Below are 18536 nucleotides of genomic sequence, written 5' to 3'. Positions count from 1 at the left end.
AATTTAAAAAATTACTTCAGTGCTTTAAGTAAATATAGCAAATATTCAACAAATTGTATTCTTTTATTTATTTATTTATTTTTTTGGAGACAGAGTCTTGCTCTGTCACCAGGTACCGGGCTGGAGTGCAGCGGCATGATCTTGGCTCACGGCAACCTCCGCCTCTGGGGTTCAAGCAATTCTCCTGCCTCAGCTTCCTGAATAACTGGGACTACAGTTGCGCACCACCACACCCAGCTAATTTTTGTATTTTAGTAGGGTTTCACCATGTTGGCCAGGATGGTCTCGATCTCTTGACCTCATGATCTGCCCGCCTCGACCTCCCAAAGTGCTGGGATTATAGGCGTGAGCCACCGCACCTGGCCAACAAATTGTATTCTTAAAAATTTGCAGCCGAGTGCGGTGGCTCACGCCTGTAATCCCAGCACTTTGGGAAGCTGAGGTGGACAGATCACGAGGTCAGGAGTTTGAGACCAGCCTGGCCAACATGTTGAAACCTCGTCTCTACTAAAAATACAAAAATTAGCCAGGCATGCTGGCAAGCGCTTGTAATCCCAGCATCTGGGGAGGCTGAGGCAGGAGAATCGCTTCAACCTGGGAGGTAGAGGTTGCAGTGAGCCAAGATCCTGCCACTGTACTCCAGCCTGGGCAACAGACCAAGTCTCAAAAAAAAAAAAAAATTTGCTTTAGGGGAATAGAAATTAACACGGATAATCCTTATGGGAAAGGGGATATGATCTTGTTGGATACATTTTTCTCTTTCATAAAAACGTGGTTGTGGTGTTATTTATAGGAACTCCTGAATTTATGGCCCCAGAGATGTATGAAGAACACTATGATGAATCCGTAGATGTTTATGCTTTTGGAATGTGTATGCTGGAAATGGCCACGTCAGAGTATCCTTATTCTGAGTGTCAGAATGCAGCTCAAATATACCGTAAAGTAACTAGTGTAGGTATAACTTTTTTCCTTTTACTTTATCAGTTACCACATTTCAAGTTGAAATTAGTTAAGTTTGACTTAGTGAAAACTAATTTTGGTTTAGCTTTGGGTAACAGTATTAAATTTAACACTTGTAATGCAGCAAGCCTAAGATTTATACTGTATGACTATACTTCATTAGAGTCATGTAAAGTGCTTTGTATTAATGTCTTTGGGAAAATGTGTAGCTATATCATCTATATATATTTATTTGTAAGGAATTTTTAGTTTTCTATTAGATGGATCTTATTTTTCAAAGCTGAGTAACAGAGACTGACTACATGGTTTCTTCTAGGTCTAAAAGCCTTTTTATGAAAGAGCATTCAAAATATAATTCAATAGATACAGTATTTGAGTCCCTGCCATGAGTAAATTTTTGTGTTAGAAATTGTAAGAAATGCAAAGATGAGCAAGAAGTGTTTGCTACCCTCAAAGAGCTTACATTTCTAATATGGTATAAATTCACAAATGACTATAAAATAAGAGGATGAGACTATAGTAAGGGGCATAAGGAAGGTAGAGGCAAAGTATTATGCTTGTTCAAAGGAGGAGTACTTCATAAACAGTTGGGCGGCTCAAGACAGGCCGTGAAAGATTGTTTCAGGTAGCTTAACAGTAGTAGGTACTGGTTTTTAAAATCCTTTTCAAATTAATCTTACTTTTAATTGACTAATTGTTATTGTACACATTTAAGGGGTACCATGTGATGTTTTGAAATACACACACAAATATACACAATGTGGAATGGTTAAATCAGGCTAATTAACATATCTATCACCTCACTTATTAGTTTGTGTGGCAAGACATTTGAAATTTACTAAGTTACTTTGAAATTTACAATATATATATTATATATATATATATTTTTATTGCATTTTAGGTTCTGGGGTACATGTAAAGAACATGCAGGATTGTTGCATGGGTACATACATGGCAATGTGGTTTACTGCCTCCATCCCCATCACCTATATCTGGCATTTCTCCCCATGTTATCCCTCCCCAACTCTCTAATCCCCACTGTCCCTCCCCTAGTTCCCCGCAACAGACCTCAGTGTGTGATGCTCCCATCCGTTTCCATGTGTTCTCATTGTTCAACACCCGCCTATGAGTGAGAACACTTAGTGCTTGATTCTCTGTTCCTGTGTCAGTTTGCTGAGAATGATGGTTTCCAGGTTCATCCATGTCCCTACAAAGGACACGAACATATAGTTTTTTATGACTGCATAGTATTCCATGGTGTATATGTGCCACATTTTCCCTGTCCACTCTGTCATCAGTGGGCATTTGGGTTGGTTCTATGTCTTTGCTATTGTAAACAGTGCTTCAGTAAACATACATGTGCATGTGTCCTTATAATAGAATGATTTATAATCCTTTGGATATATACCCAGTAATGGAATTGCTGGGTCAAATGGAATTTCTATTTCTAGGTCCTTGAGGAATTGCCACACTGTCTTCCACAATGGTTGAACTAATTTATGCTCCCACCGACAGTATAAAAGTGTTCCTGTTTCTCCACATCCTCTCCAGCATCTGTTGTCTCTGGATTTTTTAGTGATTGCCATTCTAACTGGCATGAGATGGTTTCTCAATGAAGTTTTGATTTGCATTTTTCTAATGACCAGTGATGATGAGCATTTTTCCTATGTTTGTTGGCCTCAGATAGGTCTTCTTTTCAAAAGGGTCTGTTCGTATCCTTTACCCACTTTTGAATGGGTTTGTTTGTTCTTTTCTAGTAAATCTGCTTTAGTTCTTTGTAGATTTTGGGTATAAGTCCTTTGTCAGATGGGTAGATTGTAAAAATTTTTTCCCATTCTGTTGGTTACCAGTTCACTCTAATGATTGTTTCTTTTGCTGTGCGTAAGCTCTAGAGTTTAATTAGATCCCATTTGTCTACTTTGGCTTTCGTTGCCAGTGCTTTTGGTGTTTTAGTCATGAAGTCCTTGCCTATGCCTATGTCCTGAATGGTTTTGCCTAGGTTTTCTTCTTTTTTTTTGCCAATCAGTTTGAGCTTATGAGGTTGCTCAGGTTAGCCTTGAACTGATGACCTTGCCTTCGCGAGCGCCATGACCTCCGGCGGGAGCCACTTTGGACCCCTGCCTAGGTTTTCTTCTAAGGCTTTTATGGTGTTAGGTCTTATGTTTAAGTCTTTAATCCATCTGGAGTTAATTTTAGTGTAAGCTGTCAGGAAGGGGTCCAGTTTCTGCTTTCTGCACATGGCTAGCCAGTTTTGCCAACACCATTTATTAAACAGGGAATACTGTCCCCATTGCTTGTTTTTGTGAGGTTTGTCAAAGATCAGATGGTTGTGGATGTGTGGCGTTGCCTCCAAGGCCTCTGTTCTGTTCCATTGGTCTATATCTCTGTTTTGGTACCAGTACCATGCTGTTTTGATTACTGTAGCCTTGTAGTATAGTTTGAAATCAGGTAGTGTGATGCCTCCAGCTTTGTTCTTTTTTCTTAGAATTGACTTGGCTATGTGGGCTCTCTTTTGGTTCCATATGAAGTTTAAGGTGGCTTTTTCCAGTTCTGTGAAGAAGGTCATTGGTAGCTTGATGGGGATAGCATTGAATCTGTAAATTACTTTCGGCAGTATGGCCATTTTCACGATATTGATTCTTCCTAACCATGAGCATGGAACGTTCCTCCATCTGTTTTTGTCCTCTCTTATTTCGTTGAGCAGTGGTTTGTAGTTCTCCTTGAAGATGTCCTTTATATCCTTTGTTAGTTGTATTTCTAGGTATTTTAATCTCTTTGTAGCAATTGTGAGTGGCAGTTCATTCTTGATTTGGCTCTCTTTAGGTTTGTTCTTGGTGTATAGGAATGCTTGTGATTTTTTCACATTGATTTTGTATCCTGAGACTTTGCTGAAGTTGCTCATCAGTTTAAGGAGATTTTGTGCTGAGATGATGGAGTATTTCAAATATACAATCATGTCATCTGCAAATAGAGACAATTTGACTTCCTCCTTTCCTAATTGAATACCTTTTATTTCTTTTTCTTGACTGATTGCTCTGGCTAGAACTTCCAGTACTATATTGAATAGGAGTGGTGAAAGAGGGCATCCTTGTCTAGTGCCAGATTTCAAAGGGAATGCTTCCAGTTTTTGCCCATTCAGTATGATATTGGCTGTGGGTTTGTCATAAATAGCTTTTATTATTTTGAGATACATTCCATCCATACCTAGTTTATTGAGAGTTTTTAGCATAGAGGGCTGTTGAGTTTTGTCAAAGGCCTTCTCTGCATCAATTGAGATAATCATGTGGTTTTTGTTTTTGGTTCTGTTTATGTGGTGGATTACATTTATAGACTTGCTTATGTTGAACCAGCCTTGCATCCCCAGGATGAAGCCTACTTGATCAGGGTGGATAAGCTTTTTGATGTGCTGTTGCAATCGATTTGTCAGTATTTTATTGAAGATTTTTGCATCTATGTTCATCATGGATATTGGCCTGAAGTTTCCTTTTTTGTTGAGTCTCTGCCAAGTTTTGGTATCAGGATGATGTTGGTCTCATAAAATGATTTGGGAAGGATTCCCTCTTTTTGGATTGTTTGGAATAGTTTCAGAAGGAATGGTACCAGCTCCTCTTTGTACATCTGGTAGAATTCAGCTGTGAACCTGTCTGGACCTGGACTTTTTTTGGTTGGTAGGCTATTAATTGTAGCCTCAACTTCAGCCCTTGTTATTGGTCTGTTCAAAATTTCAACTTCTTCCTGGTTTAGGCTTGGGAGGGTGCAAGTGTCCAGGAATTTTTCCATTTCTTCCAGGTTTATCCGTTTATGTACATAGAGTTTGTAGTAGTCTCTGATTGTAATTTGTATTTCTGTGGAGTCAGTGGTGATATCCCCTTTATCGTTTTTTATGCATCTATTTGATTCTTCTCCCTTTTCTTTTTTATTAATCTGGCTAGTGGTCTGTCTATTTTGTTGATCTTTTCAAAAAACCAGCTCCTGGATTTATTGATTTTTTTTGAAGGGTTTTTTTGTGTCTCTATCTCCTTTAGTTCTGCTCTGATCTTAGTTATTTCTTGTCTTCTAGCTTTTGAGTTTTTTTGATCTTGCTCCTCTAGCTCTTTCAATTTTGACAATAGGGTGTCAATTTTAGAGCTTTCCTCGCTTCTCTGGTGGGCATTTATTGCTATAAATTTCCCTCTAGACACTGCTTTAAATATATCCCAGAGATTCTGGTACCTTGTATCTTCATTCTTGTTGGTTTCGAATAACTTCTTTATTTCTCAGTTCATTTCATTGTTTATCCAGTTGACATGCAGGCGCCAGTTGTTCAGTTTCCATGAAGTTGTGTGGTATTGAGTTAGTTTCCTAATTCTGAGTTCTAATTTGATTGCACTGTGGTCTGAGAGACTGTGTGTTATGATTTCCATTCTTTTGCATTTGCTGAGGAGTGATTTACTTCCAATTATGTGGTCAGTTTTAGAGTAGGTGCCATGCGGTGCTGAGAAGAATGTATATTCTGTGGATTTGGGGTGGAGAGGTCTGTAAATGTCTATTAGGTCTGCTTGGTCCAGATTTGAGTTGAAGTCCTGGATATCTTTGTTAATTTTCTGTCTTGTTGATCTGTTTAATATTGACAGTGGAGTGTTAAAGTCTCCCACTATTATTTTTTATTTATTTATTTTTTTTTGAGATGGAGTTTCGCTCTTATTACCCAGGCTGGAGTGCAATGGCGCAATCTCGGCTCACCACAACCTCCACCTCCTGGGTTCAGGCAATTCTCCTGCCTCAGCCTCCTGAGTAGCTGGATTACAGGCACATGCCACCATGCCCAGCTAATTTTTTGTATTTTTTGTAGAGACGGGGTTTCACCATGTTGACCAGGATGGTCTCGATCTGTTGACCTCGTGATCCACCCGCCTTGGCCTCCCAAAGTGCTGGGATTGCAGGCTTGAGCCACCGCGCCTGGCCAGTCTCCCACTATTATTGTGTGGGAGTCTAAGTCTCTTTTTAGGTCATTAAGAACTTGCTTTATGAACCTGGGTTCTCCTATATTGGGTGCATATATATTTAGGATTGTTAGCTCTTCTTGATGCATTGATCCTTTTACCATTATGTAATGTCCTTCTTTGTCTCTTTTGATCTTTGTTGGTTTAAAGTTCATTTTATCAGAGACTAGGATTGTAACTCCTGCTTTTTTTTTGCTCCCCATTTTCTTGATAAATCTTTCTCCATCCCTTTATTTTTACCCTATGTGTGTCCTTGCATGTGAGATGGGTTTCTTGAATACAGAACACCGATGGGTTTTGACTTTTTATCCAATTTGCCAGTCTGTGTCTTTCGATTGGGGCATTTAGTCCATTTACATTTAGGGTTAATATTGTTATGTGTGAATTTGATACTGCCATTTTGATGCTAGCTGACTGTCTTGCCTGTTAGTTGATGCAGATTCTTCATTTTGTTGATGCTCTTTAGCATTTGGTATGTTTTTGGAATGGCTGGTACTGGTTGTTCCTTTCTATGTGTAGTGCCTCTTTCAGGAGCTCTTGTAAAGCAGGCCTGGTGGTGACAAAATCTCTGAGTACTTGCTTGTTCGCAAAGGATTTTACTTTTCCTTCACTTATGAAGCTTAGCTTGGCTGGATATGAAATTCTGGGTTGGAAGTTCTTTTCCTTGAGGATGTTGAATATTGGCCCCCACTCTCTTCTGGCTTGTAGGGTTTCTGCCAGGAGATATGCTTTGAGTCTGATGGGCTTCCCTTTGTGGGTAACCCGACCTTTCTGGTTGCCCGTAGCATTTTCTCTTTCATTTCAACCATGGTGAATCTGACGATTATATACCTTGGGGTTGCTCTTCTTGAGGAATATCTTTGTCGTGTTATCTGTATTTCCTGGACTTGAATGTTGGCCTGTCTTGCTAGGTTGGGGAGATGATATCCGGAAGAGTGTTTTCTGGCTTGAGTTCATTCTCTCCATCACATTCAGGTACACCTATCAAATGTAGATTAGGTCTTTTCACATAATCCCATATTTCTTGGAGGCTTCATTCATTTCTTTTCACTCTTTTTTTCTCTCATCTTGCCTTCTTGTTTTATTTCATTGAGTTGATCTTCAATCTCTGATATCCGTTCTTCTGCTTGATCAATTTGGCTATTGAAACTTGTGTATGCTTCTCGAAGATCTCATGCTGTGTTTTTCAGCTCCATCAGTTGTGTATATTCTTCTCCAAGCTGTTAATCCTAGTTAGCATCTCATCTAACCTTTTTTCTAGGTTCTTAGTTTCTTTGCATTGGGTTAGAACATGTTCTTTTAGCTCTGAGAAGTTTGTTATTACCCACCTTCTGAAGCCTGTTTCTGTCAATTCATCTGATTCATTCTCCATCCATCTTTGATCCCTAGCTGGTGAGGAGTTGTGATCCCTTGGAGGAGGAGAGGCATTCTGGTTTTTGGTGTTTTCCTCCTTTCTGCACTGGTTTCTTCCCATGTTAGTGGTTTTATCTACCTGTGGTCTTTGTAGTTGGTGACTTTCGGATGGGGTCACTCAGTGGATGTCCTTTTTGTTGATGTTGAAGCTATTTCTTTCTGCTTCTTAGTTTTCCTTCTAATAGTCAGGGTCCTCTGCTGCAGGACCGCTGGAGGTCCACCCCAGACCCTGCTTGCCTGGGGATCGCCTGTGGGGGTGCAGAACAGCAAGGGTTGCCGCAGGTTTCTTCCTCTGCTCTCCTTGTCCCAGAAGGTTTCCCACCACTATTGGCCTGAGCTCCCCTTTATGAGGTGTCTCTTTGGGTATATGGGGTTCGGGGGAGCTGCTTAAGGAGGCAGTCTGTCCCCTATAGGAGCTCAAGTGCTGTGCTGGGAGCTCTGCTGTTCCATGCAGAGCTGTTGGGCAGGTACCTTTAAATCTGCTGCAGCTGAACTCATAACTGCCTCTTTTCCCAGATGATCAGTCCTAGGAAGGTCAGCTTTGTTTATAAGTTCTTGTTGTGCTCCTGTCTTTTTTTATAGATGCCCTGCTCCACACGGAGTAGTCCAGTCACAGTCTGCCAGCAGAGGTATTACTGAGCTGCTGCAGGCTCTGCCCTGTTGCTTTGTGAACTGCCTAGGTAGTGGGGAATGCCCTTCCTCCCACTGAGCTGGACGATCCTGGGTCCAGCTGTGCTTGCTGCGAAACTCTCAGTCTAGAGCGTTTCAGATTGCTTGTTTTGTGTGGGTGGTGCCCGCGAGCCAGATCACCTGGCTCCCTATCTTAGCCCCCTCCCTTTCAGTTGAATGGGCGGCGCTGTCTCCCAGGTATTCCCGGCACCAGCCAAAAAAGGCAGCCCAGACTTGTGTCAGTTTCTGTGCTCCAACACGGCACCGGCTGAAACTGCCACACTAGTGGTGCTTTTCAGCCTGGGAATCTCCTGGTCTGTGGGCAGTGAAAACTTGTTTGGAAATGTGGTGAGCACTCACCCTCTGTGCCGCTCTCACTGGGATCTGCACTCCAGAGCTGTTCCTATTTGGCCATCTTGGATCCCCCCCCACAGTATGTTATTATTATTGACTGTAGTTACCCTGCTGTACAGTAGATCTCAAAATTTATTCCTCCTGTCTAATTGCAACTTTTACCTTTTGACCAATAACTCTCCATTTCCTCCCCCACAACTCCCAGTCTCTGGTAACCATCATTCTACTCTTCTATGAGTTCCTTGTTTTTAGATTCCACGTGTAAATGAGATCATGTGGTATTTGGCTTTCTGTGCTGGCTTATTTCACTTAACATAATGTCTTCTAGGTTCGTTACATTGTCACCACTCACAGAATTTTCTTATTTTTTAAGGCTGAATAGTATTCCATTGTGTGTTTATACCATATTTTCTTTATTCATTCACTGACGAACATTTAAGTCATTTCCATATCTTGGCTATTGTGTATAGTGATACAGTGAACATAGGAGTGCAAATATCTGTTTGACATACTAATTTCAGTTCCTTAGGGTATGTACCAAGAAGTAGAATTGCTATGGTAGTTCTATTTTTAGTTTTTTTTGAGGAAGTTCCATACAATTTTCCATAACAACTGTACCATTTATATTCCCATCAACAATGTACAAGGGTTCCCTTTTCTCTGCATTCTCACCAACACTTATTTTTCATCTTTTTGATAATAGCCATTTTAACAGATGTGAGGAGGTACTGTTTTTAATGCATGTGGTATACCACATATTTTTTTGTTGTTGTTTGTTTGTTGAGATGGAGTCTCGCCCTGTCACCCAGGCTGGAGTGCAATGTTGTGATCTCGGCTCACTGCACCCTCCACTTCCCAGATTCCAGTGATTCTCTTGCCTCAGCCTCCCATGTAGCTGGGATTACAGGTGCACACTATCATGCCTGGCTAATTTTGTTTTTGTTTTTGTTTTTGTTTTGAGACGGAGTTTCACTCTTGTTACCCAGGCTGGAGTGCAATGGCACGATCTCGGCTCACCGCAACCTCCGTCTCCTGGTTTCAGGCAATTCTCCTGCCTCAGCCTCCTGAGTAGCTGGGATTACAGGCACGCGCCACCATGCCCAGCTATTTTTTTGTATTTTTAGTAGAGACGGGGTTTCACCATGTTGACCAGGATGGTCTCGATCTCTTGACCTCGTGATCCACCCGCCTTGGCCTCCCAAAGTGCTGGGATTACAGGCTTGAGCCACCGCGCCCAGCCTATTTTTGTATTTTTATAGAGACAGAGTTTCACTATGTTGGCCAGGCTGGTCTCTAACTCCTGACCTCATCATCCACCTGCCTCAGTCTCCCAAAGTGCTGGGATTACAGGTGTGAGCCACCACGCTCGGCCACCACATACTTGAATCTTTATCCCCTACAAGATAGGTGCAATCTTCAGTTTACAGATGAAGAAACTGAGAATCAGAGGTTGTGCCTTGCCCAACTTCCCGCAGCTACTGATAATGATGGGTTTTGACCCTAAGTCTGTCTGACTCTATATTTTTGTACAGGGAGACAATGAGAAATAAGGCTATAATCCAGAATGTGGGACATTCTATAGGACAAATGACCTAGTTTCTCCAACAAATAAAGAAAAAGGAAGGAAGGCTTTTATAGAATACAAGAAAGAGACTTAAGAGTAATGATGAGCTGGTAAATGTTTAACAACTGATTCTTTGAAAAAAGAAAGAATGCTGACTTCTATTATTTGCTGATTTTTGTGGTATAAATATTCCCACCATGGCTGATTTCAAGTTACCAGTGTGACCTCACTGAATGAAGAGTTGGGAAGACGTGCAGTGTTGTACTCATTGTATAGTTATTTCTACTCTACAGATAGAGTAGCTGTAAACAACCTCAAACACATAAATAATAGTCAACTGTAGTAAAATAGTTAGGGAGTGATGTTTTCAGTGTTTATTACTTTAGCTTTGTTTTGTTTTGAGACAGAGTCTATTGTCACCCAGGCTGGTGTGCAGTGGTAGGTGCAACCTCTGCCTCCCGGGTTCAAGTGAGTCTCATGCTTCAGCCTCCCAAGTAGCTGAGATTACAGGCGTGTGCCTCTATACCTGGCTAGTCTTTGTATTTTTTTTTTAATAAAGATGTGGTTAATCTGGTCTCGAACTCCTGACCTCAGGTGATCTGCCTGCCTCGGCCTTCCAAATTACTGGGATTACAGGTGTGGGCCACTGTGCCCGGCCTACCTTGGCTTTTAATGTAATTTATTTAATTTTAAACTTTTATAATTTCGTTTTTAAAAAATGACCATGTTTAACAATTGGCTTTCAGAATTTCTGAAAATGTAATATTATTTGTGAGCTGGTATGAGCTAGTTCATGCACACCCTACCCTATGGACCTTGTTTGGATCCTGATTTGAACAAACCAACTGTAAAAAGACATCATTTAGACAGTTTTGAAAATTTGAGTATGGATTGGGTTTCAGATGATATTTGATATTAAGGAACTGATGAGTATTTTGGGGGGGATGATTACATGATTTTTATTTCTTTTTTTTTGGAGACAGGGTTTGCTCTGCCACCCAGGCTTGAGTGCAGTGGCACGATCTTGGCTCATTATAGCCTTGACTTACTGTGCTCAGGCAATTATCTCACCTCAGCCTCCCTGGTATCTGGGACCACAGGTACTTACCACCACACCTGGCTATTTTTTTTTTTTTTTTTTTGGTACTTTTGTGTAGAGATGGGATTTCACCATGTTGCCCAGACTGGTCTGGAACTACTGGGCTCAAACAATCTCCCCGCCTTGGCCTCCCAAAGTACTGGGATTATAGGCATGAGCCACTGGCCTGAGCTACACGATTTTTTTAAAAAGGTCCTTATTTGCTAGAGATGTAAACTGCAGAATTTATGCGTGAAATGACCTGATGCCTGAGATTTGTTTTAAAATATTCCAGGATACAATATGTGTGGGGGTAAATAGCTGAAACAAGGTTGACAGATGTTGATTGTTGTTGAAACTGGTGTTGGTTACACAGGACTTTATGCTATTCTACTTTCAAGTATGTTTGAAAATTTCTGTAAGAGCTCAGAAAAGGAGATAAGGCTAGAATGTGTTTTTAGTTTTGGCCCATATTTTGGAGGCCCATAAATAGAAAAGAATTTTGCATTAAATTTTGTAAGTTGCAGCTCCCTGAACTGTTTTTACTTAGGAGCAGAGAAAGGCAATAATTTGCCCAGGGCTGAGAAATGAGTAATCTCTGGGAATGTCAAAGAGGGCTTTTTCTATAGGTAGAATAACAGGTCAATTTTATTAATTTTTAAATTTTATTTATTTATTTATTTTGAGACAGAGTCTTGCTCTTGTTGCCCAGGCTGGAGGGCAATGGTGCGATCTCAGCTCATTGCAACCTCTGCCTCCCAGGTTCAAGTGATTCTCCTGCCTCAGCCTCCCGAGTAGCTGGGGTTGCAGGCATGTGTCACCATGCCTGACTAATTTTGTATTTTTTTTTAGTAGAGATGGAGTTTCTCTATGTTGGTCAGGCTGGTCTCAAACTCCAGACCTCAGGTGATCCACCTACCTCAGCCTCCCAAAGTGCTGGGATTGCAGGTGTGAGCCACTGTGCCCGGCCTAAAATTTATTTTTATTTTTATTTTTTTATAGTACTTTGAGTTGCTGTTTTAATAGGTCCATTTTTTGAATAATGACTTTATTATTTTACATTAAAGTCATTAAAAATGCCATATCACAATTCAGATTTCCATCTATCTTAAGCTTCTACATTTTAGGGACTGAATTAACTCCTAATTTCATCAGATTTATCTACTGTATAATACTGGGCTTTCTGATTCTGTGTCCTTTGAGGTATCATGACAGGCCTAGAAGTAGATGTTAGATTGCCTCATTCCATAACAATTATTCTTTTCATTGTACGTTTCTGCTTCCAGCTTAATTTGTAATTTTCTGTTAAATGACTGCAATGATTTTACTTGGGTTATTTTTTAAATCTAAAATGCTTAAATAAAAGATAACAGAATATAGTATCACATGACACTGGTTAGAATATTTTTTTAAAAAGATAAAATATAAAATAAGCAGATTCAGTCAGCCAGCACAGTTATTATAGTAACATTTTGAATTGTCTGGACTTCATTTATTTGTTACTGAATTCCTAAAACCTGATAATTAGCTTGAGGTATTACTCTCAATATTTTATTATCGCTCAAGGATAAAAATAATACAGATTTCTTAAATATGCAAGTACATATATATGTTCATATGTATACATATATACACACATTTACACATATGTATCTACTGATTGCTCATTGCTTCTAGCCATTCTAGAAGACTGAAATATATTGAATTGGGCTGGCTGTGATGGCTCATGCCTGTTAGCACTTTGGGAGGCTGAGACAGAAGGATCGTTTGAGCCCTGGAGTTCAAGACCAGACTGGGCAATACAGCAAGACCTTGTCTCTACAAAAAGAAAAATAAATTAGCTAAGTTTGGCGTCACATGCCTGTAGTCCCAGCTACTCTGGAGGGTGAGGTGGGAAGATTACTTGAGCCTGGAAGATCAAGGCTGCAGTGAGCTGTGATCATGCCACTGCATTTTAGCCTGGGTGACAGAGTGAGACCCTATCTTAAGAGAAAAAATATATATATACATATATATAGAGAGAGAAAATTGGAATGTTTGAAATAGAGAAGGTTTTACTTTGAATTTTCAAAAGGTTTTTAAAATAGCATTATTTTCTTATTTCAAAAAAATACATATTATATTTTGTTAATTAGGATTATACTGTATGTACTATGTGTACATTTTGGGATCCTATTTTTTCCCTACTTAATATACATTATGAGAATTCCCCATGTCATTAATTATTCTGAGAACAATTTTAGTTTCTGTATATTGTAAAATATACCTGCAGGTCTAGATTTGAAAAACATACTATATATATAACTTAATATGTGTAACTTTACCTCCGTTGTCAGAGGTTTAAATTATTTACGGTTTTTTTATTGTTATTTGTAGACAACAACCTTGTCAAAAGGTTATTAAGCTTATGCTCTCTATTTATATATATACATATATTTACACATTTCATTTAAAACTTGAGTATGGTTTAGTGATAAAAATAATGTTTAATAAATGTCATGTTGACTTGGGCTTTCAACTGCATCATTTGTTACTAGAAACAATTTTTTTCTCCTAGGGCATAAAACCAGCCAGCTTCAATAAAGTCACTGATCCTGAAGTGAAAGAAATCATTGAAGGATGTATTCGTCAAAACAAATCTGAAAGGTGGGTACAATTGTAGCAAAATGACATAAGTGAAAGTTGCATTTTTCTCTTATCTTGCATTCAGTCGTTTTCTGATCTTTCAGTCATGCCGGGTTTGACTTTTGAGTAGAAGCCAAACCATACTGTCTAGATTGAAGTGTATCAGTGCATGTTGTTTGCCATTTTAGACTTGAACATTATGTGCTGAATTTTCCTTGAACTGACGTTTGCGGGGTGTGTGTGTGTGTGTGTGTGTGTGTGTGTGTGCCTTTTGACGTTTTCATCACCTTCACCCATCAGCTTAACAGTCAGTAGGCCCTCACAGGTTAATTTGCTTCTAACAGCTGAGAGTGGACAGATTTTTAAAAATTTGATTATATATCCTCATGTCACTATAATGACAAAGCTAATATGGATAGAAGTATGTATTCAAGAAATCGTATTCCACATTTATTTATCTCACAATTTGTGTTTGCCTTATGGACAACTCACAATACTCTTAGCTTTTGTCTCCCTTTAGGTTTTATTTCTTATTTAATTTCTAATTTTTTTTTTTTTTGAGACAGAGTTTCGCTCTGTTACTCAGGCTGAAGTGCAGTGGTGCAAACTCAGCCCACTGTCACCTCTGCCTCAGCCTCCCAAGTAGCTGGGATTGCAGGCACATGGCATCACACCTGGCTAATATATATATATATATATATTTTTTTTTTTTTTTTTTTTTTGGGACAGAGTTTCACTCTTGTTGCCCAGTCTGGAATGCAATGGCTTGATCTCAGCTCACTGCAACCTCCGCCTCCCAGGTTCAAGTGATTCTCCTGCCTCAGCCTCCTGAGTAGCTGGGACTGCGGGCATGTGCCACCACACTGAGCTAATTTTGTATTTTTTTTTTAGTAGAGATGGAGTTTCTCCATGTTGCTTAGGCTGGTCTTTAAACTCCTGACCTCAGGTGATCCACCTTCCTCAGCCTCCCAAAGTGCTGGGATTACAGGAGTGAGCCACCATGCCCGGCCTAATTTTTATATTTTAATAGAGATGGGGTTTCACCATGTTGGCCAGGCTGGTCTCCAATTCGTGGCTTCAAGTGATCTGCCTGCCTCAGCCTCCCAAAGTGCTGGCATTACAGGCGTGAGCCACCATGCCTGGCCTGCCTCCCTTTAGTTTCAGCTTTAGACAATTGCTGACTTTAAATTGGTGGGTTCATCTTTTGATTTTTGCTTCCTTATTGATAATTATTAGTAAAGGTGATACATCCTTTGTAGAAATTTTCATGGGCTTATTGGCCATTTGTATATCTTCGCAGAAATAATCTGTTCAACTCTTTTGCCCATTTTTGTTGGCTTGTTTTTTTTTTTTTTGTTGTTGTTGTTGTTGTTGATGATGAGATAGGAGTTTAGGCATGCTTTTAAAAATGAGGCTAAAAATACTATGTAGAAGTAGCTCTTTTAGTTCAGATTCTGATTGTTGTTTGTACAGCCTTTAAATATGTTTTATTACCAAAGAACATTGGAATACTGAAAAGGATTCATAGCATATTAGTATATTGGAAAAAGCACAGGCTTCAACATCAGAGTTAAAGTCAAATCTGGACTCACACTTAGCCCGTGTGATCTTGAGCAAGTTAGTTGCATAAAACAGGTATTATTTTAATGACTGAAAGGATAATAGGCTGAGCGTGGTGGCTTACACCTATAATCCTAGCACTTTGGGAGGCCAAGGCAGGAGGATCACTTGAGGTCAGGAGTTCAAGAGCAGCCTGGGAAGCAAAGTGAGATACTTGTCTCTACAAAAGATTAAAAACAAAAAAATTAGCCAGGTGTAGTGGTACATACCTGTAGTCCCAGCCCCTAGGGAAGCCGAAGTGGGAGGATTGCTTGAGCCCAGGAGTTGGAGGCTGCAGTGAGCTATGATCATGTCACTGTACTTTAGCCTGAATGACAGAGTGAGACACTGTCTTAAAAACAAACTGGCTGTGCACAGTGGCTCTTGCCTATAATCCCAGCACTTTAGGAGGCTGAGGCAGTTGGATAACTTGAGGTCAGGAGTTTGAGACAAGCCTGGACAACATGATGAAACCCCATCTCTATAAGAAATACAAAAAATAGCTGGGCATGGTAGTGGGTACCTGTAATCCCAGCTAATCGGGGGGCTGAGGAAAGAAAATTGCTTGAACCTGGGAGGTAGAGGTTGCAGTGAGCTGAGATCGTGCCACTGCACTCCAGCCTGGGCAACAGAGTGAGACTCCATCTCAAAACAAGAAAGCAGACAAGCAAACAAACTAAAATAATTTTACTGTAAATAATAAAAATTTTATAGTAAAAATTTACTATAAATAATACAGCAAAAATTTTTATTGGGAAGCAGAGGGCTTTACTTGGTTGTGCCTCCTTAAACACATCTTGCTTTAGTCTTAAAAGTAATGCATTTGAGCAAGGTTTTTCTTTTTTTTTAAAGTCAACTTTGTATGGAATGATGGTTTATTCTATTTATGACATTGTCTTAGTTAAGTATTTGTCATTTGGTCACTAAAAATGCAGGGGGTTGAAAATCCTCAATTTAGAAGATACTATGCTGTCTATATACTTTTTCTGTTTAAGTAGTATAGGAAGATGTCTCCGTAGACTATGCAGTACATCAGTTTCAGTTCTCCCTGGCTTGTAATACAGATAGTTTAAATATTATGTATCTGTTTTAAAAGTTACTAAAATAAATTAACTTACCCAGCTTGTAAACAATCTTTTGAAGCTATGTCCTTTATTTCTCTTCAGAGATTGTTAATTCCTAATATTAGGCTAGGGTTGTATCCATTATATGTATACTCTGGCGTAAAACCTGAGTTAAATACAAAAACCACTGGACTTTCCTGAACCACATTAGCTTCACCCATGGCATTCTGTAAAGAGTAAAGTACACTGACTAGGTTATTGTTAATGGAACTAGTGACTTCTGTTTATAACATTTGTAAAAAGAGTTTGAATTTTTAATTTACTTTAGGGTTTATAAATCTGTAAGAGTTTTTGGTTCCCTTTGCTAAGAATCTACTGTTCAAGTCTGAATAACTGAAGCCAGTGGCTTAGGGAAATTTGCCTAACATATACTAAACTACTTCTCCAATTCTCATTAGGCATAATTTTATGTATGTTAAACTTTGTTATTTAGATGTATTACTGGTAATAATTCTTTTTTTTTTTTTTTTTGAGATGGAGTTTCGTTCTTGTTACCCAGGCTGGAGTGCAGTGGCGCGATCTCAGCTCACCGCAACCTCCACCTCCAGGGTTCAAGCAATTCTGCCTCAGCCTCCCGAGTAGCTGGGACTACAGGCGTACACCACCATGCCCAGCTAATTTTTGTATTTTTAGTAGAGACAAGGTTTCACCATGTTGACCAGGATGGTCTTGATCTCTTGACCTCGTGATCCACCCGCCTCAGGCTCCCAAAGAGCTGGGATTATAGGCGTGAGCCATAATTCATTTTTAATTGAAGTCATTCCATATGCATGTTAGTTGCGATTTCTTTGTATCCCTGATAGTTGGATATAAGATTTGTTGTTGTTTTGTTTTGCTTCCACAGGATCTGTTAAAGAAAGAGATTTGGTTTTTATTTATTTTTTATTTTAAAATTTTTATTTATTATTACTATTTTTTTGAGACAGAGTCTCGCTCCGTCGCCAGGCGCCAGGCTGGAGTGCAGTGGCACGATCTCACCTCACTGCAACCTCTGCCTCCCAGGTTCAAGCAATTCTCCTGCCTCAGCCTCCTGAGTAGCTGGGACTACAGGCACACGCCACCACGCCCAGCTAATTTTTGTATTTTCAGTAGAGATGGAGTTTCACCATGTTAGCCAGAATGGTCTCGATCTCTTGACCTTGTGATCCGCCTGCCTCGGCCTCCCAAAGTGCTGGGAGATTTGGTTTTTATAACAAGGCAGATTAATGATAAAATTGATGGAAAATATAAAATAAGTTTTTTTGCTTTCATATAATTTTTAGTGAAGGGTCTACATCTTGCTATGATTGGAAGAACTGATAATGAGTTATATGTTTTGTTTATTAGGTTGTCTATCAGGGACCTATTAAACCACGCATTTTTTGCTGAGGATACAGGACTGAGGGTGGAGTTAGCAGAAGAAGATGATTGCTCAAATTCATCCCTGGCTTTAAGACTCTGGGTTGAAGACCCTAAAAAATTGAAAGGCAAACACAAGGACAATGAAGCTCTTGAATTTAGTTTCAATTTAGAAACAGATACACCTGAGGAAGTAGCATATGAAATGGTAAGTTAATCATACCACTATTCCCCTCACCTCTTATTATATCAGGGTTGATTCCTTTCTCCTTCTTACTGCTTTCTTTCCTCTCATTTTCTTTAAATTGTTATGTTGTGAACTGTATCACCATGACACAATATATTAAATTTGTATGTACAGTGTAAAGAATAATAAAGCTCTACCTTTATTAAGAAATAGAACATTACCACTACCTTAGAAGCCACCCAAGTGTCTCTCTCATTTGCATTTCCCTCCCTCATCACCATGAGTAATATCTACCCAGACTTTTTTTTTTGAGACAGAATCTCTCTCTGTTACCCAGGTTGGAGTATAGTGGCACAATCTTGGCTCAGTGCAACCTCCGCCTCCCAGGTTCAAGCAATTCTCCTGTCTCAGTCTCCCAAGTTTCTGGGATTACTGGTGCCTACCACCGTGCCTGGTTAATTTTTGTGCTTTTATTAGAGATGGGGGTTTCATCATGTTAGCCAGGCTGGTCTCGAACTATTGACTACAAGTGATCCGCCCGCCTTGGCTTCCCAAAGTGCTGGGATTACAGACGTGAGCCACTGCGTCCAACCCTCTACCCAGACTTTTGTGTTACTCGTTTCTTTGTTTTTCATCATAGTTA

At 39.7% G+C, this 18536-nt stretch overlaps 1 protein-coding gene across 9 annotated transcripts in view; it reads left to right on the top strand.

Annotated features, from left to right (window-relative positions):
- WNK3 (WNK lysine deficient protein kinase 3) overlaps positions 1-18536 on the top strand; it is a 175586-nt gene that overhangs the window by 48896 nt on the left and 108154 nt on the right. For all 9 annotated transcript variants that reach the window (XM_078364023.1, XM_078364025.1, XM_078364020.1 and 6 more), the window contains exons 5-7: positions 794-951; positions 13578-13666; positions 17695-17914. In XM_078364023.1, coding sequence (XP_078220149.1) covers positions 794-951; positions 13578-13666; positions 17695-17914 — 467 coding nt within the window. The remainder of the gene's footprint in view (positions 1-793; positions 952-13577; positions 13667-17694; positions 17915-18536) is intronic.

This window comes from Callithrix jacchus, chromosome X (genome assembly GCF_049354715.1).
Source record: "Callithrix jacchus isolate 240 chromosome X, calJac240_pri, whole genome shotgun sequence".
NCBI lineage: Eukaryota > Metazoa > Chordata > Mammalia > Primates > Cebidae > Callithrix > Callithrix jacchus.
The sequence above is the reverse complement of the archived record's forward strand: the minus strand, read 5'-3'. Positions and strand labels throughout refer to the sequence as shown.